Source organism: Anomaloglossus baeobatrachus, chromosome 10 (genome assembly GCF_048569485.1).
Source record: "Anomaloglossus baeobatrachus isolate aAnoBae1 chromosome 10, aAnoBae1.hap1, whole genome shotgun sequence".
Classification (NCBI taxonomy): Eukaryota; Metazoa; Chordata; class Amphibia; order Anura; family Aromobatidae; genus Anomaloglossus; species Anomaloglossus baeobatrachus.
In genome coordinates, this window is record NC_134362.1 from 47,359,682 (window position 1) to 47,378,067 (window position 18,386).

The 18,386-nt window shown below is 51.2% G+C and overlaps 1 protein-coding gene across 1 annotated transcript in view; it reads left to right on the forward strand.

Moving 5' to 3' along the window:
* MTA2 (metastasis associated 1 family member 2) overlaps window positions 1-16,864 on the forward strand; it is a 103,316-nt gene extending 86,452 nt beyond the window's left edge. The window contains exons 17-18 of the mRNA XM_075326549.1: window positions 14,686-14,840; window positions 16,257-16,864. Of these exons, the coding sequence (XP_075182664.1) occupies window positions 14,686-14,840; window positions 16,257-16,425 (324 nt within the window). The 3' untranslated portion in view covers window positions 16,426-16,864. The remainder of the gene's footprint in view (window positions 1-14,685; window positions 14,841-16,256) is intronic.
* The last annotated feature ends 1,522 nt before the right edge of the window (window positions 16,865-18,386 follow it).

Below are 18,386 nucleotides of genomic sequence, written 5' to 3' on the forward strand. Positions count from 1 at the left end.
GGACAGACTTTGCAGTTTTTGCTGATAATATGTCTGCGTCTATGGCAAAAATCCTTGAAACCTTGCAATCTATGCATGGGGCTCAGTCTTTGGGCACGGCGAGGCCTCTGTCCTCAGGTCCCCCTCACTTGGAATTAATCCAGCCCACAGGGGGGTCCCCGGCTTCACAGGCCGAGGATTATGACTCAGATGATAGCCCCAGCCACCCTAAGCGAGCTCGCTGGGAAAGACCCTCGACGTCATCACACTGCTCAGGGTCTCAGCGCAATCAGTCTCCCTGTGATGTGTCTGATGAGAGTGATCAGGAATCCATTCCTGGAACCCCTCTCAACCTGGATACCCCTGATGGGGATGCCATGGTAAACGACCTTATCTCAGCCATCAATAGGCTGTTGGATATTTCTCCCCCAGCCCCTTCAGCAGAAGAGGCGGCCGCGGAGCAGGAGAAGTTTCGTTTCCTTTATCCCAAGCGTAAATTGAGTGCTTTGTTGGATCACGCTGACTTCAGAGAATCAATCCAGAAGCACGACGCTCACCCAGAAAGGCGTTTCTCTAAACGATCTAAAGATACGCGTTTCCCTTTCCCCCCTGAGGTGGTCAAGCGCTGGACACAGTGTCCAAAGGTAGACCCCCCGATTTCCAAACTCGCAGCTAGGTCCATAGTTGCAGTGGAGGATGGCGCTTCACTTAAAGATGCCAATGACAGACAGATGGACCTTTGGTTAAAATCTGTCTATGAAGCTATCGGCGCGTCGTTTGCTCCGGCATTCGCAGCCGTATGGGCACTCCAGGCTATTTCAGCTGGCTTAGCAAAAGTGGATGCTATCATACATCCAGCAGTGCCGCAAGTGGCGCACCTTACCACGCAGATGTCGGCGTTTGCGTCTTACGCTATCAATGCGGTCCTAGAATCTACCAGTCGCACCTCAATGGCGTCTGCCAATTCGGTAGTTTTGCGCAGAGCCTTGTGGTTAAAGGACTGGAAAGCAGATGCTGGTTCCAAAAAATGTTTAACCAGTTTGCCTTTATCTAGAGATAGACTGTTTGGCGAGCCATTGGCTGATATCATTAAGCAGTCCAAGGGTAAAGACTCCTCTTTACCACAACCCAGAACAACCAAACCTCAGCAGAAAAAGTGGCAGCAGAGGTTTCAGTCCTTTCGAGGTTCGGGCAAGACACCATTTACCTCGTCCAAAGGGACTCAGAGGACGCAAAGAAACTCAGATTCGTGGCGGGCTCACACGCGCCCCAAGAAAGCAAATGGAGGTACCGCTTCCAAAGCGGCTACCTCATGACTTCCAGCCCCCTCCCTCCGCATCGCCGGTCGGGGGCAGGCTCTCCCGCTTTTCCGGCATTTGGATTTCACAGGTCAAAGACCGGTGGGTGACGGACATTTTGTCTCGCGGGTACAGAATCGAGTTCAATTCTCGTCCTCCAGCTCGGTTCTTCAGAACCTCCCCACATCCAGACCGAGCAGATGCTCTGCTGCAGGCGGTGGACTCCCTAAGAGCGGAAGGAGTGGTGATCCCTGTCCCTCCTCAGGAACAAGGGCAAGGGTTTTACTCCAATCTCTTTGTGGTTCCAAAAAAGGACGGCTCGTTCCGTCCTGTTCTGGACCTAAAACGGCTCAACAAACATGTGCACGCCAGGAAGTTCCGGATGGAAACCCTGCGTTCTGTCATTGCCTCAATGTCCAGAGGAGACTTCCTTGCCTCAATAGACATCAAAGATGCTTATCTCCACGTGCCAATTGCTACAGAACATCAACGTTTTCTACGTTTTGTGATAGGAGACGACCATTTTCAGTTCGTAGCTCTGCCATTTGGTCTGGCGACAGCCCCACGGGTCTTCACCAAGGTCATGGCGGCGGTGGTAGCAGTCTTGCACTCTCAGGGACACTCGGTGATCCCTTACCTAGACGATTTATTGGTCAAAGCTCCCTCTCAAGAGGCATGTCAGCACAGCCTGAATGCTACGCTGGAGACCCTACAGTCTTTCGGATGGATCATCAACTTTCCAAAGTCGATCCTATCACCGACTCAATCACTAACGTATCTTGGCATGGAGTTTCATACTCTAGCAGCGATAGTGAAGCTTCCGCTGAACAAGCAGCGGTCACTACAGACAGGGGTGCAATCTCTCCTGCAGGGCCAGTTGCATCCCTTGCGGCGCCTCATGCATTTCCTAGGGAAGATGGTGGCAGCCATGGAAGCAGTTCCCTTTGCGCAGTTTCATCTGCGCCCACTTCAATGGGACATTCTCCGCCAATAGGACGGGAAGTCAACGTCCCTGGACAGGAAAGTCTCGCTTTCCCAGACGGCCAAGGACTCCCTACAATGGTGGCTCCTTCCCACCTCATTGTCTCAGGGAAGATCCTTCCTGCCCCCATCCTGGGCAGTAGTCACGACAGATGCGAGTCTGTCAGGGTGGGGAGCAGTATTTCTCCACCACAGGGCTCAGGGGACGTGGACTCCGCAGGAGTCCACCCTTCAGATCAATGTTCTGGAGATCAGGGCAGTGTATCTTGCTCTACTGGCCTTCCAACAGTGGCTGGAAGGAAAGCAGATCCGAATCCAATCGGACAACTCCACAGCGGTGGCATACATCAACCACCAAGGAGGGACGCGCAGTCGGCAAGCCTTCCAAGAAGTCCGGCGCATTCTAATGTGGGTGGAGGACAGAGCATCCACCATATCCGCGGTTCACATCCCAGGCGTAGAAAACTGGGAAGCAGACTTCCTCAGTCGCCAGGGCATGGACGCAGGGGAATGGTCCCTTCACCCGGACGTGTTTCAGGAAATCTGTCGCCGCTGGGGAGTGCCGGACGTCGACCTAATGGCATCCCGGCACAACAACAAGGTCCCGGCATTCATGGCGAGGTCGCGCGATCAAAGAGCTCTGGCGGCAGACGCCTTGGTTCAAGATTGGTCGCAGTTTCAGCTCCCATACGTGTTTCCGCCTCTGGCGCTCTTGCCCAGAGTGCTACGCAAGATCAGATCCGAGTGCAGCCGCATCATACTCGTCGCTCCAGACTGGCCGAGGAGGTCGTGGTATCCGGATCTGTGGCATCTCACGATCGGTCGACCGTGGTCACTGCCAGACCGACCAGACTTACTGTCCCAAGGGCCGTTTTTCCATCAGAATTCTGCGGCCCTGAACCTGACTGTGTGGCCATTGAGTCCTGGATCCTAGCATCTGCAGGATTATCTCAAGGAGTCGTTGCCACAATGAGACAAGCTAGAAAGTCGAATTCGGCTAAGATCTACCACAGAACGTGGAAGATTTTCTTATCCTGGTGCTCTGCTCAGGGAGTGTCTCCCTGGCCATTTGTATTGCCCAAGTTTCTTTCCTTCCTGCAATCGGGGTTAGAAAAGGGCTTGTCGCTCAGCTCCCTTAAAGGGCAAGTTTCGGCACTATCCGTGTTTTTTCAGAAGCGTCTAGCACGTCTTTCTAAGGTGCGCACGTTCCTGCAGGGGGTCTGTCATATTGTGCCCCCGTACAAGCGGCCGTTAGATCCATGGGATCTGAACAGGGTACTAGTTGCTCTCCAGAAGCCGCCCTTCGAGCCTCTGAAGGAAGTTTCCTTTTCTCGGCTGTCACAGAAAGTGGCGTTTCTTGTTGCGATCACATCGCTTCGGCGAGTGTCTGAGCTGGCAGCTCTGTCATCCAAGGCTCCCTTCCTGGTGTTCCACCAGGACAAAGTAGTGCTGCGCCCTATTCCGGAGTTTCTCCCTAAGGTCGTATCCTCTTTTCATCTTAATCAGGATATATCCTTGCCTTCTTTTTGTCCTCATCCGGTTCACCGGTATGAAAAGGACTTACGTTTGCTAGATCTGGTGAGAGCACTCAGAATCTACATTTCCCGCACGGCGCCCATGCGCCGTGCCGATGCACTTTTTGTCCTTGTCGCTGGTCCGCGCAAGGGGTTGCAGGCTTCTAAAGCCACCCTGGCTCGATGGATCAAAGAACCAATTCTAGAGGCCTACCGTTCTGCGGGGCTTCCGGTTCCTTCAGGGCTAAAAGCCCACTCAACCAGAGCCGTGGGTGCGTCCTGGGCATTACGTCACCAGGCTTCGGCTCAACAGGTGTGCCAGGCAGCTACCTGGTCCAGTCTGCACACTTTCACCAAGCATTATCAGGTGCATACCTATGCTTCGGCGGATGCCACCTTAGGTAGAAGAGTCCTGCAGGCGGCAGTGACACCCCCGTAGGGGAGGGCTGTTTTGCAGCTCTAACATGAGGTATTTCTTTACCCACCCAGGGACAGCTTTTGGACGTCCCAATCGTCTGGGTCTCCCAATAGAGCGCTGAAGAAGGGAATTTTGTTACTTACCGTAAATTCCTTTTCTTCTAGCTCTTATTGGGAGACCCAGCACCCGCCCTGTTGTCCTTCGGGATTGATTTTTTGTTGTTTGCGGGTACACATGTTGTTCATGTTGAACGGTTTTTCAGTTCTCCGATGTTATTCGGAGTTAATTTGTTTAAACCAGTTATTGGCTTCCTCCTTCTTGCTTTGGCACTAAAACTGGAGAACCCGTGATACCACGGGGGGGGTATAGCCAGAGGGGGAGGGGCCTTGCACTTTTGATGTAGTGCTTTGTGTGGCCTCCAGAGGGCAGTAGCTATACCCCCAATCGTCTGGGTCTCAATCGTCTGGGTCTCCCAATAAGAGCTAGAAGAAAAGGAATTTACGGTAAGTAACAAAATTCCCTTCTTATATGGTATATGATCTCACTGTCCGGCAGCATTATTTGCTTTTGGCTGTATACCCTCACTAAATACTCTGCGGACGACATGCTGTTGTCTGCTCTTAAAGAGTAAGGGTGCCAAGGCACTGGCTTATTTTGCAACCTGTACCATATTACAGGCAGGTTCCACATACCCTCATTGTGTACAATGCTTGGCCCCGAGGGCACTCACTCAGCCGGAGCCTCCGGCACTGGTGGGACCCTCGGCCAGGTGGTACCGCCGGTTTCCACTGCACAGATGACAGGGACAGAGTTTGCATGTTGGAATCAGCAAATCTCTGAGTAGCTTTCACATTCCAGGACTCAGTCTATGGACAGAGGGTCTGCTAAGATACCGGAAGCCTTGCAGTCCAGACCGAGAACACAGGGCCAGGGAGCTGTGAGTTCATCGCTCCCGGGTCCCTCTGGGTCGGTACAACAAGGGGCTCCTGGGGTAACACCCAGATCCCACGGTGAGAACTCCGTCACGGACCGCGGCCTCTGATAGGCTAAGCGGGCCCGCTGGGAACCTTCCCCGACTTCATCAGGAGTGCGTGTTTCGATCACTGTAACTCCAGAGGGGCCGTCCAGAAGCACAGAACTTTACGGACAAGCGCTTACTAAGCGCCTTATGGACACGCGTTACCCTTTTCCCCCCCTGACGTTGTTAAGGGTTGGGCTCAGTGTCACAGGGTGGATTCTCCAGTTTCTAGGCTGGCGGCTAGATCCGTAGTATTAGTGGCAGATGTCCATCTCTCACGAATGCCCTGACAGGCAAATAAAGCTTATGATGAAATCCATCTATGAAGCCATAGTCGCATCTTTTGCTCCAGCCTTCGCAGCCGTGAGGGCACTCCAAGCTATCTCAGCTTCTCTGGCTGAGATTATTGCGGTTGCACATACCTCTGCCCCGCAGGTTGTGTCCTTCACTTCTCAGGCGTAGGTTTTTTCGTTCTACGCCATGAACGCCGTTCATGGACTCTGCGAGCCGTACAGCGGTAGCATCCACCAATTCGGTGGCAGTCTGCAGGGCCATGTGGCTACGTGAATGGAAGGCAGGCTCTGCTTCCAAGAAGTTCTTAACCGGTTTGCCATTTTCTGGCGACCGTTTGTTTGGCGAGCAATTGGATGAAGTTACTAGACAGTCCAAGGGAAAGGTCTCGTCCTTGCCCCAGTCCAAAGGTTTCGGTCATTTCGGTCCTCAGCAAAGTTCCGTTCCTCCACGTCCAACAGGTCAGAGGAGGGCTAGAGGAACTCTTCTGCATGACGGTCTAAGTCACAAGGCGGCTTCCTCATGACTTCGGCCTCACCAAGACCGCGTCCTCGGTCGGTGGCAGGCTCTCCCGCTTTTGCGACGCCTGGTGGCCACATGTCCAAGACCGCTGGGTGAGAGACATTCTGTCTCACGGTTACAGGATAGAGCTCTGCTCTCGTCCTCCAACTCGTTTCTTCAAAACATCTCCGCCCCCCGAGCGAGCCGATGCACTTTTTCAGGCGATGAACACTCTGAAGCCTCGATGTCACAAGGAGACTTCCTAGCATCAATTGACATCAAGGATGCTTATCTCCATGTACCGATCGCACCCGAGCTTCAACGCTTTCTGCGTTTCGCCATCAGGGACGAACAAATTCAGTTCGTGGCACTGCCATTCGGCCTGGCGACAGCCCCACGGGTCTTCACCAAGGTCATGGCAGCAGTGGTGGCGGTCCTACACTCTCAGGGCCACTCGGTGATCACTTACCTAGACGATCTTCTAGTCAAGACACCCTCCTGGGTGGCATGTCAACGCAACCTGACCATTGCTCTGGAGACTCTCCAGGGGTTCGGGTGGATCATCAAATTTCCAAGGTCAAAACTGACACCGACCCAATCACTGACTTGCCTCGGGATGGAGTTTTCAGCGTTCACTACAGACAGGGGTGCAATCTCTCCTTCGGGCCCAGTCACCCCTTGAGGCGCCTCATGCACTTTCTAAGGAAGATGGTGGCAGCAAGGGAGGCAGTTCCCTTGCGCAGTTTCGTCTGCGTCTGATTCTATCGGACACCGCAAATGGGACAGGAGGTCGACGTCCCTAGACAAGAACGTCTCTTTCCCTTGCAGCAAAACCTCTCTTCAGTGGTGTCTTCTTTCCACTTCCTGGGCGAAGGAAAAATCCTTCCGGCCCCCAGCCGGCGCTGTGGTCACGACGGACGCGAGTCTGTCAGGGTGGGGAGCGGTCTTCCTCCACCACTCGGCTCAGGGAACCTGGACTCCGACAAAGTCCACCCTTCAGATCAATGTTCTGGAGATAAGGGCAGTGGATCTAGCCCTAAAGGTGTTCCAGCAATGGCTGGAGGGCAGGCAGATCCGAATTCAGTCGGACAACGCCACGGCGGTTGCGTACATCAACCACCAGGGCGGCACACGCAGCCGTCAAGCCTTCCGAGCAGTTTGGCGGATTCGGCTGTGGGCGGAAGCCACAGCCTCCACCATCTCCGCAGTTCACATCCCGGGCGTAGAAAACTGGGAAGCAGATTTTCTCAGTCGCCAGGGCATGGACGCAGGGGAATGGTCTCTTCACCCGGACGTGTTCTAGAGATCTGTTGCTGCTGGGGAATGCCGGACGTCGATCTAATGGCGTCTCGGCACAATAACAAAGTCCCGGCATTCATGGCTCGGTCCAAGGATCACAGAGCTCTGGCGGCAGACGCGCTAGTTCACGACTGGTCGCAGTTTCGACTGCCTTATGTATTTCCTCCTCTGGCACTACTGCCCAGAGTGTTACGCAAGATCAGGTCAGACTGTCGCCGCGCCATCCTCGTCGCTCCAGACTGGCCGAGGTGATCGTGGTACCCGGATCTGTGGCACCTCACGGTGGGTCAACCGTGGACACTCCCAGACCGACCAGACTTGCTGCCTCAAGGGCAATATTTCCTTCTGAATTCTGCGGCTCTAAACCTGACTGTGTGGCCCTCGAGTCCTGGCTCCTAGCGTCATCAGGGATATCTCCAGATGTCATTGCCACCATGAGACAGGCCAGGAAACCAACGTCCGCCAAGATCTATCACAGGACTTGGAGGATCTTCTTATCCTGGTGCTCTGATCAGGGTTTTACTCCCTGGCCGTTTGCCTTGCCCACTTTTCTTCTTTCCTTCAATCCGGAATGGACAAGGGCTTGTCTCTCGGCTCTCTCAAGGGACAAGTATCGGCGCTTTCCGGTTCCACCTTACAAGCGTCCGTTAACACCCTCGGATCTCAACAGGGTGCTGACGACTCTTCAGAAGCCACTTTTCGAGCCGATGCGGGATCTCTCTATCTCGCCTTTCGCAAAGGGTGGCCTTCCTAGTGGCAGTCACATCACTCAGAAGAGTGTCTCAGCTAGCAGCGCTGTCATGCAAAGCCCCCTTCCTGGTGTTTCACCAGGATAGGGTGGTTCTACGTCCAGTCCCGGACTTTATCCCTAAGGTATCCCCGTTTCATCTCAATCAGGATATCGTCTTACCCTCTTTGGGTCCGCATCCAGTTCACCAATGTGAAAAGGATTTGCATTTACTAGATCTGGTTAGAGCACTCCGGCTCTACATTTCTCGCACGGCGCCCCTGCGCCGGTCTGATGCGCTCTTGTCCATATCGCGGGCCAGAGTAAGGGATTTCAGGTTTTCAAGTCAACCTTGGCTCGGTGGATCAAGGAACCGATTCTTGAAGCCTACCGTTCTTTTAGGCTTCCGATTCCTGCAGGGCTGAAGGCCCATTCTACCAGAGCAGTCGGTGTCCTGGGCATTGCGACACCAGGCTACGGCTCGGCAGGTGTGTCAGGCGGCTACCTGGTCGAGTCTGCACACTTTTACGAAACACTATCAGGTGCATGCCGATGATTCGGCAGATGCCAGCCTAGGTAGGCGACTCCTTCAGGCGGCAGTTGCCCACCTGTAAGAGGGGGCCGTTTTTCGGCTCTTTTTATCGAGGTATTCTTTTACCCACCCAGGGACTGCTTTTGGACGTCCCAATTGTCTGGGTCTCCCAATGGAGCGACAAAGAAGAAGGGAATTTTGTTTACTTACCGTAAATTCCTTTTTCTTCTAGCTCCTATTGGGAGACCCATCACCCGCCCCTGTTCCCTTCGGGCTGTTGTTCTTTTGTGTACACATGTTGTTCATGTTGAATTGTTCTTTTGGTTCATGGTTTCAGTTCTCCGAACATCCTTCGGATTGAATTTACCTTAGACCAATTTATAAGTTTCCTCCTTCCTGCTTTGGCACCAAAACTGATGAGCCCGTGATGCACGGGAGGGTGTATAGCAGAGGGGAGGGGTTACACTTTTTAAAGTGTAATACTTTGTGTGGCCTCCGGAGGCAGAAGCTATACACCCAATTGTCTGGGTCTCCCAATAGGAGCTAGAAGAAAAGGAATTTACGGTAAGTAAACAAAATTCCCTTCTTTCTGTCCACTCCCCCCTGCTCCAAGGCCGCCGCCTTCTCTCAGGCCGTGGCATCCTTGCAGGCCAACGGAGTAATTGTACCGGTTCCCGCCCGGGAACGGTTCAGAGGTTTCTACTCAAATCTCTTCCTAGTCCCCAAGAAGGACGGTTCCTTCCGGCCCATCCTGAATCTCAAGCTTCTCAACAAGCATGTTCAGGTGCGGCACTTTCGCATGGAGTCTCTGCGATCAGTCATTGCCTCAATGACCCAAGGAGATTTTCTTGCATCCATCGACATCAGAGATGCCTATTTGCATGTGCCAATTGCAGTTTCACACCAGCGTTGGCTACGTTTTGCAATCTGAGAGGAACATTTCCAATTCGTGGCTCTCCCCTTCGGGTTAGCCACGGCCCCTCGAGTATTCACCAAGGTCATGGCAGCAGTGGTTGCGGTTCTGCACCTCCAGGGGTTGGCAGTAATTCCTTACCTGGACACCTTCTAGTCAAGGCTTCATCCAGTGCAGACTGTCAGCGGAGTGTCTTGCTCACTCTCGCCATGCTTGTTCAATTCGGGTGGCTTGTCAATCTGCCCAAGTCCACTCTGACCCCGACCCAGAAACTTACGTACCTAGGGATGCAATTCGAGACTCTGCCGGCACTTGTGAAGCTGCCCTTAGTCAAACAGCAGTCCCTTCATCTGGCGGTGCGCTCTCTGTTGAGGCCCCGCCGTCATTCCATCAGGCACCTCATGCAGGTGCTGGGTCAGATGGTGGCATCAATGGAAGCGGTTCCCTTTGCCCAGTTCCATCTGCGTCCCCTGCAGCTGGACATTCTCCGCTGTTGGGACAAGCGGACCTCTTCCTTGCACAGGCTAGTGGCTCTGTCGCCACAGACCAGGAGCTCTCTTCAGTGGTGGCTTCGGCCCCTCTCTCTATCCCAGGGACGCTCCTTTCTGATTCCGTCCTGGGTGATTCTCACCACGGATGCCAGTCTATCCGGCTGGGGAGCAGTGTTTCTCCACCACCGAGCACAGGGCACTTGGACTCCGTCCGAATCAGCCCTCTCGATCAATGTGCTGGAAATCAGAGCGGTGCTCCTAGCTCTCGTAGCCTTTCACCACCTGTTGGCGGGCAAGCACATTCGAGTCCAGTCAGACAACACGACAGCAGTTGCCTACATCAATCACCAGGGCGGGACTCGCAGCCGCCTAGCTATGTTGGAGGTTCAACGTATCCTTCAGTGGACTGAGGACTCCAAGTCCACCATATCCGCAGTCCACATCCCAGGCGTAGAAAACTGGGAGGCAGATTATCTCAGCCGTCAAACCGTGGACAGCGGCGAGTGGGCCCTGCATCCAGCAGTGTTCCGGTCAATCTGCCGCAAGTGGGGCACTCCGGAAGTGGATCTCATGGCATCCCGGCACAACAACAAGGTCCCAGTTTACGTGGCTCGCTCCCACGATCCTCAGGCCTTGGCAGCGGACGTGCTGGTTCAGGATTGGTCCCAGTTCCGTCTGGCCTACGTGTTCCCCCCTCTAGCTCTCTTGCCCAGAGTCCTGCGCAACATCAGAATGGAGGGCCGTCGGGTCATAATCATTGCTCCAGACTGGCCCAGGCGAGCTTGGTACCCAGACCTGCTCCGTCTGTCCGTAGAGGTGCCGTGGCATCTCCCAGATCGCCCAGACCTTCTCTCACAAGGTCCGTTTTTCCGCCAGAATTCTGCGGCTCTCAGATTGACGGCGTGGCTCTTGAGTCCTGGATCCCGACGGCTTCAGGCATTCCTTCCGAGGTCATCTCCACTATGACTCAGGCTCGGAAGTCTTCCTCGGCCAGGATTTACCACAGGACTTGGAGAATTTTCCTGTCCTGGTGTCGCTCTTCCGGCCATGCTCCTTGGCCTTTTTCCTTGCCGACCATCCTGTCCTTTCTACAGTCCGGTCTGCAGCTAGGACTGTCCCTCAATTCCCTCAAGGGACAGGTCTCGGCTCTGTCAGTGTTGTTCCAGCGGCGTATCGCCCGGCTGGCCCAGGTGCGCACCTTCATGCAGGGCGCATCTCACATCATTCCTCCTTATCGGCGGCCTTTGGATCCCTGGGACCTTAATCTGGTCCTCACGGCCTTACAGAAACCCCCCTTTGAGCCTCTTAGGGAAGTTTCTTTGTTTCGACTTTCACAGAAAGTGGTCTTTCTAGTGGCCATAACTTCTCTCAGGAGAGTCTCTGATTTGGCTGCGCTCTCTTCGGAGTCACCCTTTTTGGTTTTTCACCAAGACAAGGTGGTTCTCCGTCCGACTCCGGACTTTCTCCCTAAGGTGGTGTCTCCTTTCCACCTTAACCAGGACATTTCATTGCCTTCCCTTTGTCCGGCTCCTGTGCATCGCTTTGAGAAAGCGTTGCATACTCTGGATCTGGTGCGGGCGCTCCGGATCTATGTGTCACGCACCGCTGCTCTTAGGCGGTGCACCTCTCTTTTTGTGCTGACCACAGGTCAGCGCAAGGGTCTCTCGGCTTCTAAACCGACCCTAGCTCGTTGGATTAGGTCGGCCATATCCGATGCCTACCAATGTACTCAGGTGCCTCCCCCGCCGGGGATTAAGGCGCGCTCGACCAGAGCTGTCGGTGCCTCTTGGGCTTTCAGGCACCAGGCTACGGCTCAGCAGGTCTGTCAGGCTGCCACTTGGTCTAGTCTGCACACCTTTTCAAAGCATTACCAAGTGCATGCTCATGCTTCGGCAGATGCGAGCTTGGGCAGACGCATCCTTCAGGCGGCTGTCGCCCATTTGTGAAGTTAGGTTTTGCCTACTTCTCAGTTTTTTCTGTTTATGCCCACCCATGGACTGCTTTGAGACGTCCCATGGTCTGGGTCTCCCATAAGGAACGATGAAGAAAGAGAATTTTGTTTACTTACCGTAAATTCTTTTTCTTATAGTTCCGACATGGGAGACCCAGCACCCTCCCTGTTGCCTGTTGGCAGTTCTTGTTCCGTGTGTTTTTACCGGCTGTTGTTGTAGACAGAGGTTCCGGTTATTCCGGGTTTTACTCTATCTCTACTTGTGGGTGGATGTCCTCCTTCAGCTTTTGCACTAAACTGGCTATATTTGGTTATCCAAGGGGTGTATATGCTCGGAGGGAGGAGCTACACTTTTTAGTGTAGTACTTTGTGTGTCCTCCGGAGGCAGAAGCTATACACCCATGGTCTGGGTCTCCCATGTCGGAACTATAAGAAAAAGAATTTACGGTAAGTAAACAAAATTCTCTTTTTTTCAAAAGCGTCTAGCCAGGCTTCCGCAGGTCCGCACGTTCCTGCAGGGAGTTTGCCACACAGTCCCACCTAACAAGCGTCCGCTGGAACCCTGGGATCTTAACAGGGTTCTAACGGCTCTTCAGAAACCACCTTTCGAGCCGCTGCGGGATGTCTCTCTATCACGTCTTTCGCAGAAGATGGCCTTCCTAGTGGCAGTCACATCACTTCGGAGAGTGTCTGAGCTCGCAGCGCTGTCATGCAAAGCCCCCTTCCTGGTGTTTCACCAGGATAAGGTGGTTCTGCGTCCTGTCCCGGAATTTCTCCCTAAGGTGGTGTCCCCTTTTCATCTCAATCAGGATATCTCCTTGCCTTCATTTTGCCCTAATCCAATTCACCAGTGTGAAAAGGATTTGCACTCTTTGGATCTTGTGAGAGCACTCCGGCTCTACGTGTCTCGCACGGCGCCCCTGCATCCTTCAGATGCGCTCTTTGTCCTTGTCGCTGGCCAGCGTAAGGGCTCGCAGGCTTCCAAGTCCACCTTGGCTCGGTGGATCAAGGAACCGATTCTCGAGGCCTACCGTTCTTCTGGGCTTCCGCTTCCTTCAGGGCTGAAGGCCCATTCTACCAGAGCCGTGGGTGCGTCCTGGGCATTGCGGCACCGGGCTACGGCTCAGCAGGTGTGTCAGGCAGCTACGTGGTCTAGTCTGCACACTTTCACGAAACACTATCAAGTGCATACCTATGCTTCGGCAGACGCCAGTCTAGGTAGGCGAGTCCTTCAGGCGGCAGTTGCCCACCTGTAAGAGGGGGCCGTTTTTCGGCTCTTTTTATTGAGGTATTCTTTTACCCACCCAGGGACTGCTCTTGGACGTCCCAATTGTCTGGGTCTCCCAATGGAGCGACAAAGAAGAAGGGAATTTTGTTTACTTACCGTAAATTCCTTTTCTTCTAGCTCCTATTGGGAGACCCAGCACCCGCCCCTGTGCCCTTCGGGCTGGTTGTTCTTTTGTGTACACATGTTGTTCATGTTGAATTGTTCTTTTGGTTCATGGTCTTCAGTTCTCCGAACATCCTTCGGATTGAATTTACCCTAGACCAATTTATAAGTTTTCTCCTTCCTGCTTTTGCACCAAAACTGAGGAGCCTGTGGTCCATGGGAGGGTGTATAGGCAGAGGGGAGGGGTTACACTTTTTAAAGTGTAATACTTTGTGTGGCCTCCGGAGGCAGAAGCTATACACCCAATTGTCTGGGTCTCCCAATAGGAGCTAGAAGAAAAGGAATTTACGGTAAGTAAACAAAATTCCCTTCTTTATCAGCAGGAGATTATCAGAGGACTAGAAAAGCTGCTGCCATGTAATCCAACCACTCATCCACCACTGATTTGGCAGCTTTCTGCCTGTACACTGAAAACTGCTAGTCACAAGTGTAAGCGAGCTATACCAAGCTCAGCTTTTGGAGAACTGCTAGATCTGCAGCAAATACGTTTTGATAAAAACAGCACACAATCCAGTAAGTGATACGTTGCTGGAATCCGCGTCTCTTCCCCTGCATCATACTGCTCTCAGATGGGGGAACTAAAACCTGGTGACCAACTCAATATAACTGCAGCCTTTATTTTCTGACAAGGACTGCATGCAGAGCTTATTGCAGTGTCCAGTAGAGGGGTTGTCATAGGGTCATCTTCCACATTGGAGGTGACCAGTGCTGATGTTACGACTTCACACTCCCAGCAAAGAGGGTGCATGATCTGCAGGTGTCGTACACTTATGTCCATAAGAGTAGAACACATGCACGATATTGGACAATCATCCACGTGTCTCCGGTTGTAAAATCATCAGCACCTCTTGCCTCGGTGCTGGAGTGGGTAGCACATAGCCCTTTCATTTTATTAGTTCTGCTGTCTTGTAAAGCACCAGCATAGAGTACTTATAAGGGGTTTTTTTTTCCCCAATTTCAAGACCTTTTTAAATTTATCTTCAAACTGTATAAAAATACAATTCAATGACTTAAGACTATATGTAGCAAAACACACTACTAATGAGCTCTGTTGATGAGCTCTTTATAACTGCTAGATCTGCATTAGAGAAATTATTGATTTTATCAAAATGACAGCAAACAGCTCAGTAAGTGACACATCGCTGAAATCGGGGTCTCTGTCTCTACATTATGCTGCTCTCAGATGGGGGAGCAAAAACCTTGTGACAGATTCCCTTTAAATAAGTTTACTGTTTGATTAATCTGGGCCTTTGTTCTATGGTTATTCCACATTCTACAGAGTTAAGTACTGATTTTTTTTCATCTGCTACCTCTTCTCTTAGGTATCCGGTGTGGGGGTAGTTCCTCCATTCTCCGCCAATGGCCGTTCCTTCTCATCAGGTGTCCGTTCTAGCAATCAACCCAATGTCAAGAGGCAGAAACTCAATCTTGCCGATGCCCCTAATCCCGTCGTTTTTGTGGCTACTAAAGACACAAGGTGACTCCTATCCTAGTTATGACTTAAAGAGCTCTGACTATAGAAATGCAAAAGTAAAACTCTGGCAATCTGGAATCCTCAGTGAAGGTGTCTATTTACCGGGCTGTCCTAGGTCTTAATCCCAGCGCTCTTTGCAAGGAGAAACTTTACCCCTTAAACCGTGTGCCCACGCTGCGTATTTTGACGCAGATTTTCAGAAATCTGCAGCAAAATCTTCATGTCCATTGTGAAGCGAGCAAAGTCTATGAGAATTCAGAAGTGCTGTGCCCACATTGAGTACTTTTCCCTTGCGTATTTGGTGCAGATTTCTTTTTTTCTGCACCAAATCTGCACCAAATACGCAAGGGAAAAATAAGCAACGTGGGCACAGCACTTCTGAATTCTCATAGACTTTGTTGGGAGAGACCTCCGGGTCTCTCAGGGTCTCGGAGGAGGATTCCAAATCAGGTCTGCACAGATGTATTTGAATCAGGAAAAATGACCACACACTGACTGACTTATCTCTATCCGGAAGAAGCACAATCTTCTTCTAACCCATGTATTGTAAAAAAAAACCCCACAGTTATACAGTTCCTTCAGTACATCCGTATTGCTATTAACCAATTATCTAACTTGGTTTCACTTACTCCTTTATTTGGCTAGAGTTTCCTACATGACTATACTGTCCTTGATAAGGCACCTGGAGATGAGCAAACGTATATCAGCAGCTTGTTACTGACACTCAAAAGGTCCAGTTTGAGGTGGTCTCCTGAATGCCTGAATTGTTCAGCTTAGTATAATTAGTTTCAGTAATATGTTCCAGAAGGTGCATCCTAGTATACATGATAGCATTTAAGCAATGGTTATACAAAGACAGATTATCTTGTTATATGGACAATTAATTCATAGCCTGGGCCTTTACAGCTTCACGATGGACATGCAGATTTTGCTGCAGAATTCTGAAAATATGCGTCAAAACTACACAGCGTGGGCACTGGGCCTTAGACCCCAGTCAGAGACCTCTGACTGATCCAATTCAGCTCTCTTGCTTTGTGCTGACGAGTGGCAACACCCCAAAACATGGGCCGGCAAATGGAGTTTCTGGTTTGGCTTCTTATCCTAAGTAATTGTGGGAAGGCTTGTTAAAAGGTTGATATTGACTTTTGTGATTGCTACATTTTAATAGGTGGGGCCCAAGGTGGGCCCTTGCCAGCCTCATTCGGGGGCCCAAGGTGGGCCCTTGCCAGCCCCATTCGGCTCTAAGGCTTGAACTGTTACTTGCAGAAGGATATTTCTATTTATGGGATTGCTAGACCACAGTATTCCAGGAATAATGGCATTTTACTGTATTTTACATCACTTTTGCATTGTTTCTATTCAATCACTTCATGTTTTACTTGCTTTTTTCGCTCACTGATTTTCATTCTCTTTCTACAGATGTTTAAGGAAATCCCTATCGCACATGGAGATGCGCCGAGCTGCCCGACGTCCCAATCAACCTCTGAAGTTGAAGCTTCCATTGCCCCCACGACCATCTGGGCTCCTGCCCTCCCTCACTACACCCCATCCTGCCAGTACAAGTGAACCAATTGTTTTGGAAGACTAAGGGACTAACAAAAAAAATAAAAAAAAAAAAATGACCATCCGTAGAAAACAAATTCTGTCCCCTTCTCCCTTCCTAGTCAGTACTACTCACTCGGTGCTTACTCACTGGCAAATACACTTGAGGACAGAAAGACCCTGAGTGAGAACCTCCCATTTTGAAACCCAGTCCCAAATCTCTCTCCCCTCTCCATCCCTCCAACATAGCAGCGACGGGGCCTTGTTTTTGCTCTTTCGCCTCCCAACTTTCATTTTACCCATGTCCTTTTTATTTTAATGTATATTTTTTTCCTTCATATAACTCCCTTCTGTAATTGTTGGGAGCGCTATTGCTCTTGGCTCGCGTCCCCAATTTTCTTTTGTTTTTTGGTTTTAGTTTTTGCTTTTTTTTTTTTTTGTACAATGAAATAATGAGGTCCACCAGTAAAATGAGGAAAAAAGTGTATTGCTCGTCCGTGGGCGCTTGTCGTGGGGTTAATGCAGGATGGAAATATTAGTACTTAAAGGGAACCTGTCAGGTCCAATTTGCACCCGGCACCACGAGCAGTTATGGGTGCATATTGCTAATCCCTGCCTAACCGTCCCTGTATCTAGTAGCATAGATAAAGAGATCTTTAGAAAGTATTTCTAAAGATTTTTTACTGTATGCTAATGAGCGCAGGGACTAGTCCCCTGGGCATTGCTTCCCCGGCCAGTCGCCCCTCATTAGCATGTTAGCACGTCCCTGTGGACGTGCTATCATCATGCTAATGAGTACACAGCGTCAGAGGATGATCTCACTCACCTCTCCGCCGCCATCGCGTCAGACACTGGATTTCGGTTCAGTGCGCATGAAATCGGACTTTAGGTCATGTGCACTACTTCAGTTTGAAGCCTGGACGTGTACACCCGGCTTCATAGTGCATGTGACCCAAACTCCGGAGTTATGGGCACTGAGCCGAAATCCAGCGTCGGACACGATGGCAGCGGAGAGGTGACTGAGATCATCCTCTGACGCTGCGCATTCATTAGCATGTTAGCACACCCACAGGGACGTACTAGCATGCTAATTAGGGCGAATGGCATGGGGAACTAACGCCCAGGGGACTAGTCCCCTCGCTCGTTAGCATACAATAAAAGATCTTTAGAAATACTTTTTCTAAAGATCTCTTTATCTGTGCTACCAGATACAGGGACAGTTAGGCAGGGATTAGCAATATGCACCCAGAACTGCTCGTGGTACTGGATGCATATTGCACCTGACAGGTTCCCTTTAAGTGTCCAGGAGGTTTATATTTATATTTGGTAGTTTTACTATTGAGGGGTGATTATGATGACTTGTGATTTGCCGATTCCCTGTAGAATGTTTTTCTACTTGCATCTGCCTTTTTCACCAAAAGTCAATTTTAAAGGTTCTCTTACATTCTAAAGTAATTTTAGCCACTGATTTAGGCAGCACAATGTTCAGATTTAATTTTGAAATCTATTGTCTCAATTTCATTGTCTTTTTCTTAATCGTTCCTATGGGAGACCCAGACATTGGGTGTATAGCTTATGCCTCCGGAGGACACACAAAGTACTACACTCAAAAGTGTAGCTCCTCCCTCTGAGCTTATACACCCCCTGGAGAAACCAGATCTAGCCAGTTCATTGCTTTGTGTTCAGGAGGCATACATCCACACATGCATTCTCATCTGATTTTTTTCATTTTTTTGGAAAGAGTTTGAAGAAAAGCGGGTCCAAGTCTGGAACCCCGGCATGTCCCTTCTCACCCCACTGTGTCGGCGGTGTTGTTAAGGTTGATTCCAAGGCTGGAGCCTTACATGCCGCGCTCCATCACCATCCCTCGGGCTCTGGCTTGAAGTGGGAGCCAGCACGGTTCTCCATGCTTTGCAGGAGACCGGTCTCCATCCGCAGCCCTTCAGGATCCTGCTGGACGGAGCACTCATCCCCAGGGACTTGGAACCCTGCGTCTCAGCAAGCTAA